We start from the raw sequence: 23,367 nt of genomic DNA on the forward strand, positions 1-23,367 counted from the left end.
CATTTTGAATTGCCTTGTTGCTGAAAATGTGCTATATAAAATTACCTTCTCATGTCTGAAATAATTCAATTGCTGAGTATTATTACTCTGTAATTAAAGGAAACGCCTTTATTGGCTCTCCTTAGCTTTTCATAATCACTGATCCTCTTTTTTTCTCACATTCCCACTAATATCTTTCATTTTTTGTTTGTTTCTTAGCAATGACTTTTATTGCCTTCATGTCTGACCCATACCTTTGTCACTTGGTCCCATATAGTGAACATCAACAAATGTTTGAAGGAAAAAAGTGAAGATGTCAAGAAGACATTTAGAGGTCTTTTATTTCTTCTAAATGTCGTCATGAACATTCATCCAGTCTACTTCAAACTTGGCAGATATGTTGCTGGGGACCAAGAGGAGTGTAATTCAAAGTTTAAAGTACCTCTGTGTCCACAATAATTCAAATAATACTGAAGGCTTTGACCCAAAGCCCTAAACCTTGACTTGCGTCCATCCTACTTGTGCCATAAACCCCATAACAAATGTGTTAAATACAACCTTAAAACACAAAGACACAACAGACACTGAGACAAAATGTAGCTTTATTGGTCCCAGAATCAATAGCCCACTAATATGGGTGGTCATGAACATACTCCATGATGTGCTTCAGGGCTAACCAAGTTTCTGAGGCAGTGGGGATAATCTGATCGGCAGGAAGAATGAAACCATAGCGACCGGTGTCCCTCAGCTCAAAGGCAAAAGAGTATTTGATGCCCACATCGTAGGACCAGTCAATGCTCCCACCACTGGCTTGATCTGAGAAGAGAAGAAGAAGAAGATGGCAAACATGACCATACATTAGTAGTAGGGTTTGAAATGTTGCTCTGAGGGAAAGTGTTACTTACAGATGATGGTGCAGATGTTTCCAACCTTGTATGTGGTGCCGTAGAGGGACGTGAGCTTCTGCACTGCAGCACGGCCAACAGAGTCCTGTGTGCAAAAGTACAATTGTGTAAAGTACTGGCCAGAAACAATGGAGGTCTTATAAGACATAGTATGATTTTTTTTTCTGTGCTATTACACTGAAGTTAAGGTGGTGGTTAAGTGAAGTAAACTTTTAGCTTTTGCAACAGCCGATGAGACTGTACATTCCTGTGCTTTTTCAGGTCTTGTAAAGACTTAAGATCAGTTGACAGGTGAAGAGATACAACTGGCAACCTCAAACATTTGTTTGACTACCTTAAAAATAATATTTTCGACTTAAAGGTGTAAGTTCAAGGTTTATCTTCAGTGTTCCCTCTCCTGGATTACTCTATAGAATAATTTCATACCAGCTCAGCCTGATCAGCGGCGCTCCTGCAGGTGTAGCCGTAGGGGTACATCAGGAGCTGGGAGTAGGCGTGGACGGAGATGAAGGACTTGAAGTTGCCGTGGCTCTGGATCAGGTTCACAATGTTCTTCACCTCGATCTCAGAGTGAGCAGAGGAGCCTTGATAGGTTTCAGAGCAGGGATTGGTACTGGCACCGGGGCCTGGACACAAAAGTTTGGATGGAAACATGCATGGAAATTAGCCTCTTCGCTATAATCTTAAATATTTACATGCTAACATTCATTAATATGTATTGTCTCATTTTTTAAATAATTGATCTGGACTGAAAACAGATCCTGGTTATGTTGAACGAATTCACGGATGTTGCTGTAGCTGAAAATCACTGACCACCAAATCCTGCATCCCAGTTCCTGTTGGGATCGACTCCGACACACACAGAGCCTGAGTTTGGAGAACGCGTCTTACGCCACATCCGGTCCTGTAAATCACACAGCACCAGTCAGTGTGTATCCTCATTTCCTCTTTGGATGTCAACTTAAAAATATAGCTATAGAGTCCATCCATTTTCTTCCGTTTTATCCGGGATCGGGTCGCGAGGGTAGCGGCTTAAGTGTATAGAGTATTTTATTAAATTCTTTATAGGGGCAGTATTATGTATTTTCCAGGCATATAGTACCATTTTATAGCACAATCAAGTAACTATGGTTGCTCCAATTGTTATAAAAATGTTGTGTATATCAAATACAACTTAAAACAAATTTGGCTTTGTAATTTAATGCTTTGAAATTGTGCTTCTGTCTCTTTAAGAAACTCCTGCTCTTTATGAAACTCCACCTCCAGGTAGTCATCACCACAAGGCTCCTCTATTAACCCTTTATAAACATTTTAACCAACATTTCACTGAAAAGTAGCTTGTACAATGAGCTCAGTAGCTCAGTAGATGCACAGTTCCACCAAGTGTTTGCTAGTTGCCTAGTCTGAAGGAGCTGAGTCATGGTGGAGGGAAGCTTGGAAGCTTCGAAACTGCAGCTCAGAGGAGGAACTTCATCCTGGAAGGTGGGGTTAGGTCCACATAGGAGTTTTGCCTAGCTGAATGGTTGCCAAGGGAGATTAAAAGATTTCTCAAATATGCATGAAAGAATCAAGGCAACACTCCAGGTACCTTTTCGATGAGGGAATAACATGATATAAAACTTTAAAAAGTCAATTTTACATAATAGTGCCCCTCTTATTTAAAAAGATTGAGAAAAGAGAGAAGTACGACTGCAGCTGTGGGAACACTCAATCTAAATTCTAACAGGAAAACAGTAATTTGAAGCAGTGGTGGTTTCTTACATTGGTGTGGGAGAAAACATAGCCATCAGGGTTGGCCACAATAAGCATGTAAATGTCCATGGTTTTCAGAACGGCGGTCAGAGAGGCATCAGTATCATAATCAGTGGCGATCTGGGTGAGAGCACAATGTACTGATTTAACACAATTATTCATAAACACACCACATAGATCAGGCAAGACTTATAGAGACCCACGTATCGTCAATGGCGTTTTGTACCTTGTTGGCTGTCCACACTCCAGTGGCCTGAGACACCCACTCCCTGGAGTGAATACCCAAGTCCATCCAGATAGCAGGGCGATTGGTGCCTCCAGTGCTGAACTAAATACAAAGTTAGCAAACACGTTGATTTGAAGGAAGTTATGGTACAGGGTGCCTGCGCAAGCTAATTGTGTTGTCTAATGAAACCAAAGCCAACAGTTTCCCTACCTTGAGAACGTACATGGGTCTGTTCTCATAAGATCGGCCGATTTCCAACTTAGTCACCAGATTTGGGTGCTGATCCACCAGCGTGTCCATCCAGCTGTAGATCTGTATGGAGATGGATCAAAACCTAAGACCAAGAAAAACATGTAGCCTGTTTGATAGCACACAAAGACAGGTAAGTCAATCTTTACAATCAGGAATAAAATGACAACAAAGGAGGTGAAAATAAATAGTAAATGTTTGTTTTTTTGTTTGCAGTGTGAAGGCAAATTCTCCATATACCAATGATCTCAAACTCCAGTCCTCAATGGCCGGTATCCTGCAACTTTGAGATGTCTCTCTGGTTCAGCACACTTGATTACAAATTTAGCCCATTAGCAGAGCTCTGTAGAGTTTGACTGTGCTAGGGAAGCAGCTTCACCATTTAATCTACCTGGGTAGGACAAGGGACACATCTGAAAGTTGTAGGACACTGGCCCTTGAAGACTGGTGTTTGAGAATGCTGACCTGAAGTGATAGACAAGAAGAACATTTATCAAAGAAGGAGGAGAAAGGCCCATGGCAACGCAGAAGGAGCTAGCTCAGATGGGAGAACTTGTTGACTGGACAGCGATAGGTTCACTCAACAAATCTGACCGTTTTGGAATGTTGGTAAGAAGAAAGCCATTGTTGAAACAACGCCACACAAAGTCCAGGTTGTAGTTTTCCACAAGCCATGTAGGGAACACAGTAACGAGGCACTCTGGTCACATGAGATTAAACGTTAACCTACATACAAAATGCCGTGTGTGGCTAACACTGCCTGACACTGAACACACAAACCGAACAGTAAAACATGATAGTGGTCACATTGGTTTTTGCTTCTTTTTAAAGGGAGACAAGAGTGATGTACACGACAAAATGCGAAAAGAAGTGTGGCACAAAACTGATTGTTATTACATTGTAGCAAGTGATGTCAAATTACCAGCACAGTTTCCATGGTCACAGTCATCTATTTAGAGCACAGGTGTCAAACTCCAGTCATTAAGGGCCGGTGTCCTGCAGTTTTTAGAGGTGCCACATGTACAAAACACGGGAATAAAATGGCTTAATTACCTCTTCCTTGTGTAGATAAGTTATCCAGAGCTTTGCTAATGACCTAATTATTCTATTCAGAGGTCCTGTAACCGGCCCTTGAGGACTGGAGTTTGACACCCCTGATCTAGAAGAAACCTTTCAGCAACAGCTCCAGCTGTAAAACTTTTCCACTCCTTCACATCGTGGAGACATGAGTCATCGATTGCAGTTCACAATCGTGAATTTGGAGTTTATTTCAGCCAGAATAAATAAATAAATGATTTGCCGATGTGTGAGTCGTACCGTCTCCAGAGGATGATAGGCTCCAAAGTTGAAGTCCCTGGTGTTGTGCTGCCTGATATGGTTCTCTCTCATCTCAGCTTTCTCCTGATCGAGCAGCTCCTGAATGTTCAAGGAAGACGATGCTAAGCTCACACCTGACTTCATTTCACCCTCCGAGTCAACCAGTAAACCTCTGAGGACTACCAACCTGGACGTCGTCAATCATGACAGTGAAAGGGATGCTGTGGGCGTTCAGGTACTCCTTCAGAGCACCAAGGTGGCTGCGGGGCACTCTGACATCAACGGGAAGTTCTGTGGACACCGGGTGGCGCCAGAAGTCCAGCTGGAATCAGAGAGTCAGTGGGAAGGAGATGATTGACACCTGTAGTTTGAGCTCAGCAGCTTAGGTTGATTTACAGATCTACCGTTTTTCCATTTTAAGTGTGGTTAGGAGGGAGTGCTTTATGGAGCTAAATTAGGGCCGTAAAGTTTGTTCAAAAGAAAAAGAAATTTGAAACTGAAAAAAAAGAATGTGTACTGAAAAAAATATTTAAAACTACATTTCAGATTCAAGGGTTTTTCTTTTCAGTCTGAATTTTTATGTTCTTTTGAACAAACTTTATGACAGACAAATACCAGATGAGCCATTCAGAAAATCCTCATACTCTCATGCACAACTAATAGATAATTACTTAATTAAGCTAAAAAAAAAAAAAACGACAGAAAAAGCTTATCTGTAAATTAAAGGTGAAGCATAAAAAAGTCAAACATGCAGCTAAGAGAGGCTAAATGTGGATGACTGTGCTGGACTGTGTGAAATGTGTGTGTAGTGTGTGTTTACATACATTCCATTTTTCCTCAGACTCCAGAATCTGCAGCAACTTGATCTGTTCCTCCGATTGAGCGTCGACTCTGATGACCTGGTCACTGAAACGCATCTGATCCAGTCAATTTCATGTCTTCTTATATGGTTGCCTCATGGCAAATCAACAGTAGGTGAGCAAGTTGACTATTGATTACCAATAAATAACTGTTCAACACATCACTGTAGATATGCTGCTATACATTTAGGCTAGTAGAAGACAAACTGAACACCTTTTCCTCACTTTTTTCTTCTACTGCTCTACAATCCAGAAGGATGACCTACCTAAAGAGCCCTCCACTCAGCTCCTTCAGACTAGCCAGCAGCAATTAGCAAACATCCGGCGACACTGCGTAGATGCTGAACTCATTATACCAGCTATTTCTCAGTGCAATACAGGCAAAAATGTTGCTAAAGGATTAATAGAGGAGCCATGCTGTGATGACTTCTTGAAGGCGGAGTTGCAAAAAGAGCAGGAACTTAAAGAGACAGAGGCCCAATTTCAAGGTGTTAAATTACAAGGTCAAATTTTCTTTTAAGTTGATATATGTAGCTTTTTTCTTTTTTTACAACCGAAGTTGTATAGTTATTTGGTTGTGCTATAAAGTGATTCTATGTGGCTGGAAAATATTTAACACTGCATCCTTGAAACAATCTTTAGGAACATGTGTCAAATTCAAGACCCAGGGGCCAAATGCAGCCTAGATTTTCATGTGGCCCTCTAGACTCCAGTGTGAAAAGATGTTTGATATAATTTAATTTTAAGAACTATTTACAGGATGTTGATTCAGCTATTTCTTAATATTTTAACAGTTTGTTAATGAGTTTTATGAATACATTCTGTTCACAGCTAAATTAATGCCAAAACAAACTCCACTGCTGGTTTCAAATGTCAAACTCACCCAGTGAAGAGCCTCTCAGATCTGGCTACAGACACAAGCACCAGCAGAAACCAAAAACCTTTCATCCTGTCTGGACCGTTCAGACTGTGAGGCAACGGCTCATCTGAACTCTATTTATCACAGTGGTTCAGGTGGTCTGTTCCCACGTAAAAAAAAGAAAAAAAAAACTGAAACAGGTACACCTGTCGGTCACACTTATCTGCCTGGAAAACAGAAAAAAGAACATGCTGATGAAGCAAAGGGTTATTTGTTCACTGCCCAGCTGCAGATAGAGCCAAGTTACCCAAAGTCATTTGCCAGGTTTGAAAGTTTATTTTTTTACTCTGCTCAAAGAAACAAGCATATGAAAAGCCACAAAGAAATCAGGAATAAATCTGGCATTAATATGGGGAGAACAAATCCTCCCATATGCAAGCATCAAAGCTGATTGTGAACAGGATATACTATAAAGAAAACCATAGCTTTGACAGCGAGCATTTCAAGTTTTAATAGCAAAGGTGTGAAATCGTGCACTCAGATTCAATATGATCTTGACTTTTGGCAATTCAATTCCTCCATACATCAGGTTAATTTTGGTCAGCAGTAGTTTTGCTATTGGAACTCTTCCATAGAACCCCTTTTTTGCTTTTTTTACTCTAAATGTCACATATATCAAATAAGACTTAAAAGAAATTTGACTTATTAATTTAACACCTTGAAATTGGGCCTGCGTTTCTTTAAAAACTCCGCCTTCAGAGAAGTAGCTTGTACAATGAGCTCAGCAGATGTGCAGTTTCATCAGGGGTTGGCTAATTGCTGCTGGCTAGTCTGAAGGAGCAGCATGAGGAAGAGCTGCTCTGAGGTGGAGGCTTGGGAGCTGCAGCTCAGAGGACGAGCGTCGTCCTCGAAGGCAAAGCTAGGTCCAAACGTTATGCACATCTGAATTGTTGCCATAGAGATTAAAGGATTTCTTAAGCATGCATGAAAGAATCAAGGCAACACTCCATGTTTTTTTTTTCATGAGGGAGTGACATTGTAACAAGATATAAAGCTAAGAAGTCAATTTTGTATAATACTGCCCCTTTAAGAATTTAAAACGTCACCACTCCCAACAAATTAAATCGTTACATTCCTGCTGGTATTTGCACAGTTTTACTCATTCTTTTCTGTTGCTATATATATATATTTTAAACTGGTTGCGGCTGTGAAGCGGTCCAGGTTTCCAAGGGCAACACAGTTGGGTGATTCCTGGGCAGGGTAGCGGAGGCTGCGTTGGAGGGCGGACAGGTAAGTTTTGAGCGTGGAGGAAGAAAGAGGAGCGATCTGACCGCCAGCTGGGGAAAAACTCCGATAACTGCTTGTGACCTGGTTGAGGAGATGACTGTTGGGCTCGGGCAACCAGTGAATAAATTCCACGGCGTCACGAGGAGTGGAAATCCAAAAGGCCAGAGCTAGGTCTTCACTAGTGATGTTACGTGATGTGCCGAGGCTTCGAGGCGTGTGTCGCGTAATGGAGGGGGCGTTTCCGTAAAGCGCGTATCGAGGCTTGCTTCGTTTAGGGGAGGAGCCGAAACGATGACGTCAGTCCGAAGCCTCGCTGCCCGGCTGTACCACGTGACTGCTTCGGGAAGTGGCTCAGAGTTTGGCGCGGGGTTTGACAGCTTTAGAAACCCCACAGGCTTCTAAAGCGAGTTGCGGTCAGTTGAGAGAGTGGAAAGAGTTTTGATAGTTTGGATAGCAGAGTTTGGATAGTGGTTATTTAGTTTGAGACAGTTAGTTTGGTCTTTGGAGAGTTTAGATAGATAGATAGATAGATAGATAGATAGATAGATAGATAGATAGATAGATAGATAGATAGATAGATAGATAGATAGATTGATTTAGGAGCGCGAGGATAGGAGTAGGATGGAGCCGGCGAGAAAGAGGAGGATTTCCCCTATGTGGGAACATTTTGACTTGATAAGCCCTAACAAGGTAAGGTGAACTGAACATTTGCAGATGCATTAGGTTTGCTTATGAGGAACTGTATTTTTCACTGTTTCTTATTTTCTGTAAAGGTGAGGTGTTTATTGTGCTCCAAGGAGTTGGGGTACAATAATAACACCTCATCCATAGTGTCAAAAAAGAGAAATCGTTTGAAACCAAAAATTATGGAGAAATTGTTGTTTCTTAATAAAAATGCATGAAATCATCCAAGTTACACAAGCATTAGCCTATTCACTACCCCCTCCCTAGTTCCACAAGCACTTTCACTGTCCTCTGCCTGATTAAGCCCAGGCCATTTTTCTAGAGTCACAGAAAAACATTATTACACAACATGCCATATCACATGACACTACTATTTTGGGAATAATTACACACAGAGAATACATTCAAACAATATTTTATTATACACATATGTGTATACATAATTTATGTAGACAAATGATTTCGTCCTACACCTTTTGTGACGTCATTCCCAAGAGCCATAATAGACAAAAATTTAATGCATCACACGTGTTAAGATACAGCTGGCTGTGATTATACACCTGGCCAGTAGGTGGTTTCGTGTGCACATGAAGCCTCAAGAAATGAACCCTTTCTCGAACCAGTTGGCTCAAGTGGTTCAATGCCTCATGAGGCTTCATCTCACCATCACTAGTCTTCACAAAGAAAATGCTCAGTGTCGCGAGGAAAACACCTGAGAGAGGAAAGGACAAGGAGAAGTTACTCTAGGTATCTCTCAGAGAACAAAATCACAGAGAGTCAACATAGAGAGGCTCGAGGTACCATCACTGGCAAACACTCAGGCGCTGAAGTGCAGGCTGTCCACTCCTCTTAAGCATCAGGATGATTAGAAGATGAACAACAGGTGCGCTGAACCACGGGCACACCCATCCCTCAGTGCAGCCTCTGGCGCCCTCTGGTGGATGAAATGGGGAACCACCAACAGCAGGGAGAACAGAACACAAACAGGAACCAAACGCCGGTTCCCAACAATTGTCTCAGGTTCCCAACTGTAGTTTTATTTCCCCCCCCCCCCCCCCCCCCTTTGTGCTGTGCAGTGATGTCTTTTCTACGGTGGCCGACAGGTGCAAATGCGCAGCAAAAGAGAAAACATGCAAACAAAAAAGAAGACACCCCCGAATGAAATGCAGCAAATAAAAAGAGAGACGCAAACACCCCCGAATGAAATGCAGCAAATAAAAAGTGAGACGCAAACACCCCCGAATGAAATGCAGCAAATAAAAAGTGTTGAAAACGGAAGTGCTCCAGACCACTAGGGGGAGTCAAAGAAAATAGTATTCATTTCTATGGGACCAGATGCAAGATTCAGAGAAAGAAATTTGAAAGAAAGTAAAGGTATCTCTCTGAATCTTGCATCTGGAAAGTGTGATTATTGTGAGAAGTCTGAAACAATAGAGCATGTTATTTTAGAGTGTTGTAAGTATGAAGAAGAGAGAAGATGCATGCTGAGAGAGTGTGTAGGTATTAAAGAAAGGTTTAATTTAATAGAATTTTTGAGGAGAGATTTCGGGAGTAGACATATTCAAATAATTATTCGGTATCTTAAAAAAACAAAGCTATTTCATAGGATATGAGTAGAGCAAGTTGGGTGTGAGTGTGTAAAGAATATCAAAGAGGGGTATATAAAGTTATAAGCAAGTTGGATAATATAAGCAGGTGTGTATGTGTGGGGGTATGTTTAATCAGGAGTTAATGGAGGGAAAAGGTAGAAAGTGAAAGTTTATAGACCATCTCGAACCACACTCCATACTGGTAAGTGGCGGTAATGCTACTGTAAGTTTGTTGCCAACCGCCAATAAATACCAAGAAGAAGAAGAAGAAGAAGAAGAATCTTGCATCTGGTCCCATAGAAATGAATACTATTTTCTTTGACTCCCCCTAGTGGTCTGGAGCACTTCCGTTTTCAACACTTTTTATTTGCTGCATTTCATTCGGGGGTGTTTGCGTCTCTCTTTTTATTTGCTGCATTTCATTCGGGGGTGTTTGCGTCTCTCTTTTTATTTGCTGCATTTCATTCGGGGGTGTTTGCGTCTCTCTTTTTATTTGCTGCATTTCATTCGGGGGTGTTTGCGTCTCTCTTTTTATTTGCTGCATTTCATTCGGGGGTGTCTTCTTTTTTGTTTGCATGTTTTCTCTTTTGCTGCGCATTTGCACCTGTCGGCCACCGTACTTTTCCTTTCTGCATCACAATGACACGGTCTGTCAACAAAATACAGTAAATGCATAAATATGAATTTTGTCCAGTCCTTTGTTGTTGATCTTCCACATTTACAATTTACAAAACTTGTCATCAAAACTTTAGAAATAGTTTCCAACAGTGCACTGTTATATTCACAACATGACTTTGCCAGAAAATGACTTAGGCAAGAAAAATAAATAAATCATTTTTGGCAAAAAAAAAAAAAAAAAGACTTGGGCCAATATTTTAGGAAATTGGCTATCCAAGATTGGCCCAAATGTGGCTAGAAATAAAAGTTACAATACACCTTAGTGCCACCAGAGGGAGACACATTTACTCTCTGCCTTAAAATGAAATCAATAACATTTAAGCAGGTATTAAACATGCCTTCATTAACCCCATATCTCTGTATTAAATTTTTATTTCCATCCATCATCCTTGTCCCTAGTGGGGTCATGAGGGGTGCTAGTACCCAGAGAGAACCCACACATGCACAGGGAGAACATGCAAACTCCATGCAGAAAGACCCCGAGCAGGGAATCAAACCCAGGACCTTCTTGCTGCAAGACAACAGTGCTACCAACTGCTCCACTGTGCAGCCTAAATTTTTATTTATTTATTTATAAATGTGGTGTTTACTTTTACTGTGAACAAAAAGTTGCCATAAATAACTAAAATAAAGTCCTGTGTATGTAATTAACATAAATAATATGTTTCACTTGGTGAGTTACTGAAGGTAAAAAAAAATAACTGAATGGTTTTGTATTACTAAGATTGTTTTTGTTCCCTTGGAACAGATTTATTAATTCTATGCACAAAACAGCCAAATAATTTAATGCATGAAGGATTTTCACCATGAAGTGCCAGGCTCATGTTACAAGCTTTAATAAAACTCATCCACCCCCCCACCCCCCCAAAAAATACTGCAGGGGAACATTTAAAGTAATTAGTGAGCCTAATGTCAGTGTCACTGAGCACTTTTCAGGTGGAAAATCACACCCTAGTTTCAACATGCTGAGAGCTGACATTTTAACAGCTAAAAAAAAAATGTAAAAAAATATCTCATAGCTCCTTATTAATGAACTCAAATAAACTGAAAGTAATCTACACTGAGAAATCTTCAAGAGTTTGTTTCTGTGTCATGACATTTAATATCTGAACCACTACTGGGAAGCCTGAATAACTTCCTCACAGCAGGGCACAGCTCAGGTTGAAGAAAAAAATTTGGTTAGCAAAGAAACCCTGTAAATTCTAGACACTAACAGGTACCATAGAATTGCACAAAAATCCCTGAGGGACGGCGGAGTCCCTGCTCAAAAATTCCGTGAAAGAGTTGTACGGAGCCTTGTGCCAGAAGCCCATTAAAATGCTGTTTACATCGTTTTAAACTGTGTGATTGTGAGAGTGAGTGGGAATAAAAATAGCAACAGGTATTTTGTTCCATATAACACAGTAGGAGTGTAACAGGTAAACCTTTTATGGATGAAACTCCACTAAAAACCCACCTGTTTAGGATTATATTTGAAACGTAATCAATTAGAAATTTATTGATGGAACCTGACTTAATGTCGTGTTTTGATTGTTGATTCCATGTTGCATTGTGTTTCTGTGTTTGATATGATGTAAAGCACTTTGAAATGTCATGCTGCTGAAATGTGCTATACAAAATAAATAAATAAATAAATAAAAAGGTTTAAATCTCGCACGGTCTTAAAAAACGGAGCTCCCCCACGAGCTTATTACCTTGTGCTCGGTCCAATGGGGTTGCACTGAGATTAATGAAAACATCTGCTGGATGGTGTGAGGCGTCCGCCTGCCTTCTCCCCCATCAGCTGCCATGACACTCCGCCAAAACCCCCTCCTTCTTCGCAGAATCATTAAAAAGAGGTTTTAGCATGTTACTTCCCCTCCCTTTCACTTTCTAACAGTCTCATGAGGCAAAGTGAGAGGAGAAGCTTTAATAGGCGTAGGAGGCCACAGGGGCTGGAGGGGTTGGTAGTTGAGAGCAGGGACTTTCCATCTATTTCCCAGCGTGGAAATAATTTATTCCATTTCCCTTTCTGTGTATCTAAAAGTTTAATACTCCACATGAAAAGTGGCCGTACATGCAAATGTGGGTGGAGTGTTTATTTTTGCCCATCTTTTGTCCCATGTCTTATGCCTCTAAAATCCGTAAGAGTAAAGACCCCCCCCCAACACACACACACACACACACACACACACACACACACACACACACAAACACACACACACACACGCACGCACGCACGCACGCACGCACGCACGCACGCACGCACGCACACACACACACACACACACACACACACACACACACACACACACACCACCCAGCAGCCTGTTCCACATGACTTCCTCTATGCTAAAAATAGACCCATTTACATTGCATTACACGCCTGAGCTGTCTCTCAATATTTCAGAGACTCACCGGAAAATTGACCATTAATCATTTATCGCCTGTACTTGCTCATCTCAATTTGCGCGCGCACGGTGCACGGTGTCGATGCAACATGGCGGTGTAGCCGGAGCGCAGTCAGTCCTCGAGCGTCTGCTTTTATTCTGACGTGGTTTGTCCATTTAAATGCAATCTGCTGTCCATTTGATGCCAGCGCTTGATGGGAGGCGGTGAGGCGGCCTCGCTTATATATTGGCCAACAGAGCGTGCCTTGTCATGTGATCCTCCCTCAGTCCAGTCTGGCGGTCAGATGACAGAAGCGGTCAGCTGTGAGTTTCTCTGCCGTGGAAAACTGTCCCCTCTGATTTTCTTGCACACTTAGAGCTGAGCTTTAGATTTTGTCATATTCATTTGCAATATAATAACTCACCTGCCTGGCAAAGGTTCAGTTTCTCTGATCACCTTCCTCTGTTGTAATGCCACGTGCAGATGAGAGGTCGAGCTCTCTGATTGAAATGCTGATTGGCAGCTGTGTTGACTGCAACTTTACCATCTCGGTGGACTGTGACGGTTATGGTGCAGAATGAGCAACATGGTGAATCTTAACGCAGCCCACAGCATTGTTTCTGGGGGTTTTGTCCACTAGGGGTCACACAGACTCCATCACTTTCCTTCTGCTATACAGTGGTTTAAAAAAATAATCTACACACGTCTGTAAAATGGCTGTTTTTGGTTTAAAAAGAAAAAAAGATAATTTATCCTCGAAAAACAAAGAAAAAAAACAAAACAAATACGTTAGTAGTGAAAATATAACAAAGGTGTAAGAACTGAGCTGCAAAGATTATTAGTTGTGAAAAAGTATTCGCCTCATCTTTATATTGTTTCTGTTGTGAATCTGACCCACCAGCGACATCCACAAACAACAACAATGGACCCCAAAGTTACCCCTCGGGGTCTAGTGGGGGTTCATAAAAAATGATCTGATTGGATGCTGGAAATGTTGTTGTGTTCATGTTGTGCTAAAGGAGTCAGTCTGTCACTGAAGCTGTTCAAGCCTAATGTAACATCTCTATCCTAAACATGCAGCAGCAGCAGCAGCAGCAGCACAGACGTCCAAAAGCTGATGTCGGCGTCCACAGTTCACATTTCTAAAGAAGTTCTGTGAATAATCAGGAGTTCCTGAAACACTTCAAAGTTGAGGGGGTGTAATAGTACTTTGAACCAATCTGATGGTTGAATAACCTAAACAATAGATTAAAAACAATAAATAGATTTGTTGTTGAGTTCATACATATATTTGTTCAATAATTTAGCAGCACAAAGGGGTTTTGAGCTGAAAATGTTGCTTACTTTTTGTTGATAAATGGTCTTCGATTAAAGTGGAATTAATTACAGATCCTGAAATGAACTCAATTACAAATTCAAATGGATTTCCACAGCTAAGAATAAAACACTGACGCGTGAATTTCAGGTAAATTCTTCTATAAAGGATGCAGACACTTGTTCAAAGTCTTGTCTGCTCTTTTGCATTCCACAAAGGCAACAGGATTGGTTTAAATACTGGTTTAGCCCAAATCCATGTGCATTAAAATTCTTCTGGAGCAGAACTATGATGCATGTCTCACGTCAGCGATGTAAAGTCAGATAAAATGACTGTTTGGGCTTGAAAACAATCAGATCCAATTGACTACCACCTATGGAAGTGGCATAAATCAGATTTTTTGGGGGGGTCAAAAGATCCAAATTGGGCCATCCACACTTCCACATAAAAGTTGGACATAGGTTGCATGTGGACTAAATTATACGGATCTGATTAGCTAATTTAAACACCTGTTCTACTGATGATCTGTCAGAGAGCTGCTGTGTGGGTAGCTTTTTTCTTTAACTAAACAGAAACACAACAAATCCCACAGCACATCTACATGTTAAAGTTGTCAAAGTCAAGCTAGCATAACTGACCTACTTTCCTCCTTTCCTTTCCTTCACCATTTTTTTTCCATTTAAGACTTTTTCCTGACCTTGTTATTTAGTTGTCAGTGTTGACAATTAGTAGCAAACCACTGCATCCCTTTTTCATTTATGTATCATAACTTTTAAAATTTAGGGCATTATGTTGACAACTTGACAGCTAAAACCAAAGATTATCATTGAGGAGCAGCTTTTTGCCCTCCAGCAGTGACGTGTTTATAAGGGACAGAAAAAATATGATGATTGTAAGAGAGCATGTTCTTCAGGTCCGCTAGAAGAACAGAATATTTTACTTTATTAATATATGACCCGTTTGATCAATTTCAGCCCACTGTCTGTCTTTTAATCGAGTGGAAAGGACTCAATATTTAAACATAATCCAATGAAGAACCTAAACTTTTATTAGGCATCCTACATTCTTTTCACGACTGTAAATGGTTTGTGAATGTTGTGAGCAAGTCAAACGTTTGGCTTGGACGAGTGAACTGCCTCTAACCAAGTAACTGCTCTCACTCGGTAAATTTAAGAAAAATGCAAACCTGCTGTTATCCTGAGTATAAGAAAACTGACAAAGCGATAGTTTTGAATATAGTTGTCAGCAGAAGTGCTGATTAAGCTGGATGTGATTGTTAACTGATCAGATCCACGGAGCTGCCAGATTCCTGCTCCGGTTTTCTCCCCTCAGCTCTCACATTAGCATGCAGCTTTTAATTAATTAGCTGACGGCGCCGAGGAGCACGGTCTCCTTCAAGTGTCGGATATTCAACAGAACTGAAATAATAGAGACTTAAAATGACAACGACTTGTCATTGCTTTGTGTCATACCAACGGAGGCTTCACTTCCTCCAGGGTTTTCTGGCTGTGGCCTAGTTAAAGTAAATGTTTGTTAAAAAGAAAACGTCTGGCTGATTTATCCTCAACTAATAACATGTCTCCTAAATGTTTTAGTTTACACTTAGGAAGAAGAAAGGGAAGGAAGAAAAGAGGAAGGGAAGAAGGAAAGGGTGCAAGAAAGGAATGAATCAATGAAGAAGGAATGAAGGACACGAGAAGGGAAGAAAGAGAGGATGCAAAAAAGGAAGGTAGGGAGGAAGAAGGCAGGATAGGAAGAAGAAAGGGAGGAAGCAATGTATAAGGAAGGAAGGCATTAAAGAAGGAAGGTAAGAAAGAAAGAGGCAAGGCAGAAGAAAAGAAGGATAAAAGGAAGGAAGGTGGGAAAGAAGGACATATAGAAATATATAAAGAAGGAAGTGGAGAAGGGAGGAGAGGATGGACAGACAAAAGGAAGGACACTATAAAGAACAAACGGACAGAAAGAAGGAAATCCAAGGAAAAAAGGAATGTCTCACAGCAGGATCAGGAACAGAGTCTGGAAAATTTTTCCAAACTCTTTCCCTTTCCTCTTCTTACTCAGACCAGGAAATTCCCAAAATCCCGCTCCATAAATTCCCAGTAGAATCCCTATCGCAAGCATTCATGAAGCACACTGAAAAGCTCCAGAAGAAGAGAACCCTCGACGTCGGGGTTCCCTTCTCCGTCGAGCCACCGGTTCTCCTCGGCTCCTCTCGGATATTCAGCCGGACGTTTCCACAGATCTGCCATCAGATTAGGGAAGCTCTGAAACCCAAATCGCTCCGTCACGTTCCGGCCGGTGTTGCAGCTCTATGTTGCACTTTGCACAGTAATAGTTAGAGCTGTCTAACTATTACTGTCTTTAATAGTTAGACAGTAATGTTTACAGTTACAGTTCCCCCCCCGTCCGTTTAATGATGTGTCTTCCTGAAGACTAACTCATTAATTTCCCCTTCGTTTCCAGCGACAGCGAGCTGACAGGCTGTCCACTGGCTTGTTAAACTCTGCCAAGACTCCGGCAAAGATGTTTTTGCTTTAACAGCCACGTTTCTCCATGGATATCAGTTCATTCTGCCTTTAAATCCTTCATATCTGATTCATAGTTCTTTTAATGTCACACCAGTCAGAGGCATACATATTTATATATTTTTAAATCAGCATGAATGCTGTATTAAAGTTTTGTACTTTTAATGATTTATTTGAACTGGGTGAATATATAAATATATTCATGCTCCAACCCTACAATATTATTAGTCTACATTTACTTTATGATGTGTTTCATTGCTGCTGACGCAGTCCAGGCATAACTCTGGATGTTTACCCACTTTCCTTATTAGAAATAGTGGATTTCATCCAAACTGCTTTCCTGTCATAAATCCAACTTTTAAAGGGGCGGTATTTTGTTAAATCAACTTTTTTTAAGCTATACATCATATTATGATGCTATTCTCTCATCAAAAACATACCTGGAGTGTCGCCTTGACTCTATCATGCGTGAAGGAGAAATCCCTTAATCTCCATGGCAACCATTCAGCTGTGCAAAATGCCTGGGTGGACCTAGCTCCGCCTCAGAGCAACTCAGAGCTGTGTTACCTTGGTAACACAGTTTCCACGTCACCAAGCTTCCGCCTCCACCGCAAACATTGCGTTAGCATAAATGATTGAACATCAAAACAAATTGGGGAGCAATAAGTTCACTACGTATTGCTTCACTACCTTTGCAGCAGCACGAATATTGCGCACACTGAGAGTGAAATGATGATATATTCACGATATGTTGTTCAGCACAACATAAAGAACAATTGACATAATTCAAATCTCAAGATTCTGCAAAGAATGATGGATGAATGGGACCCACAACTTGGAGTACACCCAGGAAAGGAGAAACAAGTTCAACTGACAAAAATGGGAATGTGTAAGATGGATGGCAACTTCTTCTTAGCAGCAACTTTCTGGTCAGACTTTGTAAAAAAACAAAAAAAAAAAGAACCCAGAAAGGCGAGGAGACTTGCAAAGCAAACAGGAAGAATTGCGAATAATGTCTAGGATCTGAAAATATTCTTTTACCTGGGATTGTTTCGCTGGCAGGACCGAACAGAGGGGAACGCTCCATATGCTGGGAACCAGCAATGATGATGTCACAAAGTGCAGAAACTCCATCGTTCTGGTTTTAGTAAGAACGCCAGCAGCAGCATTCTGGATCCGCTGCAGCTGGAGGATTGGCTTGTTAGGCAGACTTGTGAAGACACGGTCACAGCAATAAATGCGACCGAAGATGAGTTTCTCTAGAGCTTGCTGAAACATTCATTCTTTGCTCCTAGAAATGTTCTTCAGGTGATAGAAGGCCGACTTTGTAACTGTCTTTATGTGGCTCTGAATGTTCAGGTCAGAGTTCATCACTACTGCCAGATTTCAGGCCTGATCGCTGGTTTTTAGTTGTGATAATTGACTCTAGACAGTTCCTCTTTGGGTCCAAAGCCAATAACTTCAGTCCAGAGTTTATATGGTCAGCAGTACAGGTGGCGCAATCAGCAGCCAGCAGGATTAGGGGGGCAGCAGAGAACACGGCAGGAACAAGGAAATCATAAGAGATTCACCTGACATTAATGCGCTTACTGAATGTTTGTTCTGACCAGAGCTGTGTATTTCACCCTTGACTGCCTGACAGAGCACTTCTTCTGCTTCTGACTCGCAGCACTGCCTCATGTTTATTATATAATAATCTAAGAAAAGACTGCCATAGCCTGGGAAGGCCTCAGCTTGTGTAAAAATAGACTGACAGCAGGGGGGGCAAAGAGGGAGGGGTTGGGAATGATCTGCCTATTTTTAGCACCAGCGCCCCTGTCCACGCCTAAGAATAGCAAAGAGAGATGTTTCATGTTCACCCAGCGCCTGTCAGGCCGATCGGATTCCTGAATGGAGCGGACAGACGATTGGTGCAGGCCGGAGCGCCGGCCGGAAAGGTCCTACAGGTGCATGGCATCGATTTTTATTCATTTATGTCTTTTCAAATAGCCGTCCATACTCCACTACTCATCACAAAGCATTTTCTTTTCTTTTTTTTTTTTTTTAGCACACGGACAAGTTGCTCGCAGGTTGATGATCTTGTGAGCGACGACAGGGGAAATAAAGCGGGTGGAAAACATGCGCTCTGAGAGCCGCCTGCCCCCCCACCACCCCCTGCATCAGCCTGACAGATATTAGAGTCATGCTGAGCTCGTTCAAGTCTGTTTTATTGCTTTAGAGCCTCGGCACTCTAAGCAGCTGATGCTACGGGATAAAGGTGGGATATGGGCTGCATCAGAGGAGTGAAGAGTGAAAAAACAAAATCTTCTGTTTGTGTCGAAGAAGGAAAGGAGTGAGAGAACTTTTTATAATGATAATAATAATAATGATAATAATAATAATAAAAGTTTTAAGCGCATTAGAAGTTAATTTTGTTAAGTAAATATGGTAAATTGACTTTTGTTGTTTAGGTTTTTAGCATGTTATAATGTTATCCCCTCATCAAAAACATTCAGTGTTGCCTTGATTCTTTTGCTGACGTTTGAGAATCAAAATAAAAATAATTGAAAAGCATATTTTGAAAATCTGGGTTGATTTGGTGTTACTTTTTAAACTTGGACTGCAGAACCTTGCGCTGCACACTTTGCTCCAAACATGTCCATTCTCTGCATTGGTTTGTAATATGTACCGCCAGGTCTGTATGTGACATTTTTCAGTATAAAGTTGGTGCCATTGCACCCTTAATCACAACACAACTCTTTTTGGTTGGTCATTTAGGTGCCTCTATTATTGCCTGTCAGTCAACAAACCATAATTCCTAAGCCTACCACACAAACAGCGGCTATTTTCCTTGCTGTGGTGTCTTTCTTAGTAAAGTATAACATTAACCTAGCATGTTCCTCAGCTTAGGGCTGAGAATTCCAATTAAAGTTTCCAGATATAGCTTGAAGTGGGAGGCAACCTTATGGCACAATAACTCATCACGAAGTTAAAAGTAATACGAAGATAAACAGAGAGAGCAGATAGCAGCGAGGGCTCATTAAAATGTTGAACGAGCCTACAGACGAGGAAGGGAGCAAAGTCTACTGGCTGTAATTAGCACAATGTTGCTCGTTGCACAGCAACTCACACGCTTAGCATGTCAGATTACTTCCCAACTGCTTTAAAAAAACAAACAAAAAAACAACAACAATGCCGAAATGCAGAAAAACACACATTTGGTATGAATCAAGACCAGTGGTCATTCAGAATTGGAGATTTTCAGTGGATGTCTTTGGTGACGTAACAATAAACCAACAAATTTATTGGGCATCATAATCTTAACCGAACTATTTGAATGTAATTAGATTATCCAGCCCTTTTGGATTATCCAGCTGGATTATCCAGCTATAATCCATCTGGATAATCCTTATTATCCAGTTGGTTTATAGGACTGGATAATAGGGATTATCCAGCCCTATAATCCAGCCAGATTATAGGGCTGGATAATCTGGTAATTAGATTATCCAGCCCTATACAAATATATTTTTTTGTATAGTTTCGGGAACTAGCTAGCGCTTTATAACTTTACAAAACTTTTATAAAACCCTCCCGCAGTTCTTTGTAACTTCATAAAACTTTTTTTTAACCCTCCCGCGGTTTTACGAGATGAGCTCTTTGGATTTTTACCCCGCCTGCGGTTAGGCGGGGTCGCACTGATCCAGCGCACCGTTTACGATGATCCAGCCATCCATGGGAGAGAGAGAGAGAGAGAGAGAGAGAGAGAGAGAGAGAGAGAGAGTCACCTCCGTGTTTGTTAAACTTCTGTTGTCACGTAAAATCCTCAGCAACCTTAAGCCCCTTCAGACGCCTTGACATGAAGTAGAAAATAGAAGAATCCTATTAAAGCCTTGCTTTTTGTTAGTTTTTGAAATCTCTATGGAGATTTCTGACTTATGATGTTTTCAAGCAATAATAAAGAGAGACTATTATCTTGAATATATCAGTTTTTATTCTACATTAAAGTCAGTGGTCAAATCATTTTAGCGCTCGTTGGAGGAGACAGTCCCTTTCGCAGCAAGGTACTGTCTTCTCCAATATGTTATACTAATATAACATATTAGTATGTTATTAATAAAAAAAAAAGTTTACTCAAACATATCAGAAGAAGGCCTGTATTCATGGGGTGCTAAAGTTACAAAAGGCCAAACAGCCAAATAGTAACTTCAACTTCAAGAAAAAAAGGGGATTATTTTTCAAAGTTTTACCATGTTATTCATTTATTTATAAAAGTCCTAATTTCAAACTAGCTGAATATTTAGCTGAAAACTAAATGCTTCAGGTTCAATATTTAGCTTGCTTACAAAATGTTAGTTTGGAGTTTACTTCAGACTCGCCCACAGTTAGCACACTAACAAAAATATTTAGCTTGTAAACTAAATGTATTTAGCTTGCTAACTGTTTTGCAAACTATTAGCTAAATGGTCAATATTTAGTGAGCTAAATAGTTAGCTAAGTAGTTAACTATTTATGAAGAGTTAGCTTGTTAAATAGTCAGCAAGTTAGTTTGTTTGCAAACTAGTTAGAACCCAAATATGCAGCTTAAATGTTCAGCGTAAATATTTCTCTCTTGGAAAAAGAATTCCCTTTTATTTTGCTCTTACAACAGGCTAAATAATACAAATTATTGCTGTTGGTTATATGTTGGCTGCGTGGCTTTACAAACAGCACTCCCCTGCAAGAAGCGGGTAAAGACAATGGGCGGTTTGGCGGTTATATACGGGCATTTCTGTCTTTAAGTGTAATAGATTTCCTGAAAAGTTGGGCAGACAGAGGCTGTTTTCCCAGTGAGCGGCGCCTTTGGAAGCTGGACAGAACGACACCCTGTTGCAACTCGTTTCATCTCGAGATGAGTGTTGGAGAGGTGTAATGGTGTGAATCTCCTCCAGTAATCTGGCTCTGCTTTAAAAGTCACTGGCTGGCCGCGTCAATCAAGGCAGGTGTCCATCAGGAACGAGAACGTCTCTTATTTTTAGGTTTAGCAGACCACCAATGACTGTAAGAGCCAAAAGTTTCTGTGGCTTTTCACAGTGCTTTGAAAAGCATTTGTCCCCTCACAATTATTCTGATTTAGTAAATAAAATTTAATATCAGATAGACAACCTGAGAAAATCCAAAATTCAGATTTCAAGTTTCATTTGTTAAGGGAAAATGCTTTAGAAATTCCTGGGGGATCTTTGTGTTGGAGAGGATTCTAGCTCTCGATTCAGGTATCTGTCAATAACTTTGTTGCTAATCTGCTCTTCCATTAGATTGCTGCTTGATGTGTTGCCTTTTAGATAGCTGGCCGACAACAGCTCCTAAAATCGTGATTTATTGAGAAGAAATACGGTTAGGTCTGTTGAATAAATCAATTAAGGAATAAATCAATTAATTGCATGAATTTAAAAGCTAAATTGCAATTTGCATGATCTATCGTTTTCTCTTTTCTCTCTTTCTACCAAAAACTGGATGCTAAAGGTCTTCAGTCTGGCCCTTTGGTCTCAACTGGCCCTTTATTGAAGGGCAACATTATTTACAGGAACTTCATAATTTATGTTGTTTCTATCGTTTTGTTTATTTATTTTAGATGTTTAAAATGTTTTCCAGTCCCAGTGTTAGTTTTTCGTTAGAATTTAAGGTTTATTGAACTTTAAGAAGGGCTGCACAGTGGCGCAGTTGGTAGCACTGTTGCCTTCCAGCAAGAAGGTCCTGGGTTCGATTCCCGGCCGGGGTCTTTCTGCATGGAGTTTGCATGTTCTCCCTGTTCTCTCCGGGTACTCCGGCTTCCTCCCACAGTCCAAAAACATGACTGTTAGGTTAATTGGTCTTTCTAAATTCTCCCTAGGTGTGTGTGTGTGCATGGTTGTTTGTCTTGTCTGTCTCTGTGTTGCCCTGCGACCACCCTGGCGACCTGTCCGGGGTGACCCCGCCTGGAACGTAGCTGGAGATAGACACCAGCACCTCCTGACCCCATTAGGGACAAGGGTGAACAGAAAATGGATGGATGGATGGATGGATGAACTTTGAGAATGTGTCCTTGCATTATTATGCCATTACCGTTACACCCGTATCGTTTACCATGATAACTTGTGAATATTTATAGTCCAGGAAATGTTTTTTATCGCGACAGACCTACAGCGTGTGAAATTGAACTCTACTTCCCAAAATATTTTTTTATTGCAGTTATTTCAGTATTGAACCTGATTTTCTCAGGTTACTTTTGTCTGAATGAAAGGTCTGATGACCTGGAACACCTAAGAGCGAGCAAAAATAATAATAGTAATAATAATAAAGAAAAAAAACACAAGAGAAATTTGGAAGTGTAAATATTTTTTCACAACACAGTGCAATGTTCCCAAAGGAGAACATAGGAGATTGTTTTTTTTTAATTATTATTATTTGCAGCCACAGGGAAATAAACACCACAACAAGACATATTATATGAATATTTATTCAAATATTGTAATTCTTACAGATACGGTCTTTTAAAAATAATCAGTTGCTTGTGGCTTTTGTTGTTCCTCTGAAACCTGTGCTGTCTTGTAATCTCTTCACTCATTTTAAGGAGTTTATAGGAATAATCTTTTTTTTTTCTTGAGTGGTAACATCATGCAAAACCAAACCAAACAAAAAAACAAACACGAAAAACATACTTTTTGGAAGATGAGTTTTGAAAAAAAAAAAAGCAATTGTAAATTGTTCAAATTTAGCATCTACTACAAAGATAACTTTAAACAAAACGTTTGAAGGCCTTATTTTTGTCAACTAAATG

General features: G+C 40.6%; 1 protein-coding gene across 1 annotated transcript; it reads right to left on the reverse strand.

Moving 5' to 3' along the window:
* Positions 1-561: 561 nt before the first annotated feature.
* Positions 562-6,275, reverse strand: LOC102220042 (carboxypeptidase A1-like). Its single transcript, XM_005813048.2, has 11 exons — positions 6,172-6,275; positions 5,253-5,334; positions 4,616-4,750; positions 4,429-4,527; positions 3,073-3,174; positions 2,863-2,964; positions 2,646-2,756; positions 1,698-1,788; positions 1,311-1,510; positions 885-969; positions 562-795 (listed from the first exon to the last, which is right to left on the reverse strand). The coding sequence occupies exons 1-11, from the start codon at positions 6,234-6,236 to the stop codon at positions 608-610; spliced, it is 1,260 nt and encodes a 419-aa protein (XP_005813105.1). The 5' UTR covers positions 6,237-6,275; the 3' UTR covers positions 562-607.
* Positions 6,276-23,367: the final 17,092 nt, after the last annotated feature.

Source organism: Xiphophorus maculatus, chromosome 2 (assembly GCF_002775205.1).
Source record: "Xiphophorus maculatus strain JP 163 A chromosome 2, X_maculatus-5.0-male, whole genome shotgun sequence".
Taxonomy (NCBI): domain Eukaryota; kingdom Metazoa; phylum Chordata; class Actinopteri; order Cyprinodontiformes; family Poeciliidae; genus Xiphophorus; species Xiphophorus maculatus.

Coding starts and splice junctions, on each gene's coding strand:
- LOC102220042 (XM_005813048.2), bottom strand. CDS start 6,236: ATGAAAGGTTTTTGGTTTCTGCTGGTGCTTGTGTCTGTAGCCAGATCT. Junction 2,965..3,072: donor GACCCATGTACGTTCTCAAG/GTAGGGAAACTG, acceptor CTTTGTATTTAG/TTCAGCACTGGAGGCACCAA. Junction 1,789..2,645: donor ATGTTTTCTCCCACACCAAT/GTAAGAAACCAC, acceptor TGTGATTTACAG/GACCGGATGTGGCGTAAGAC.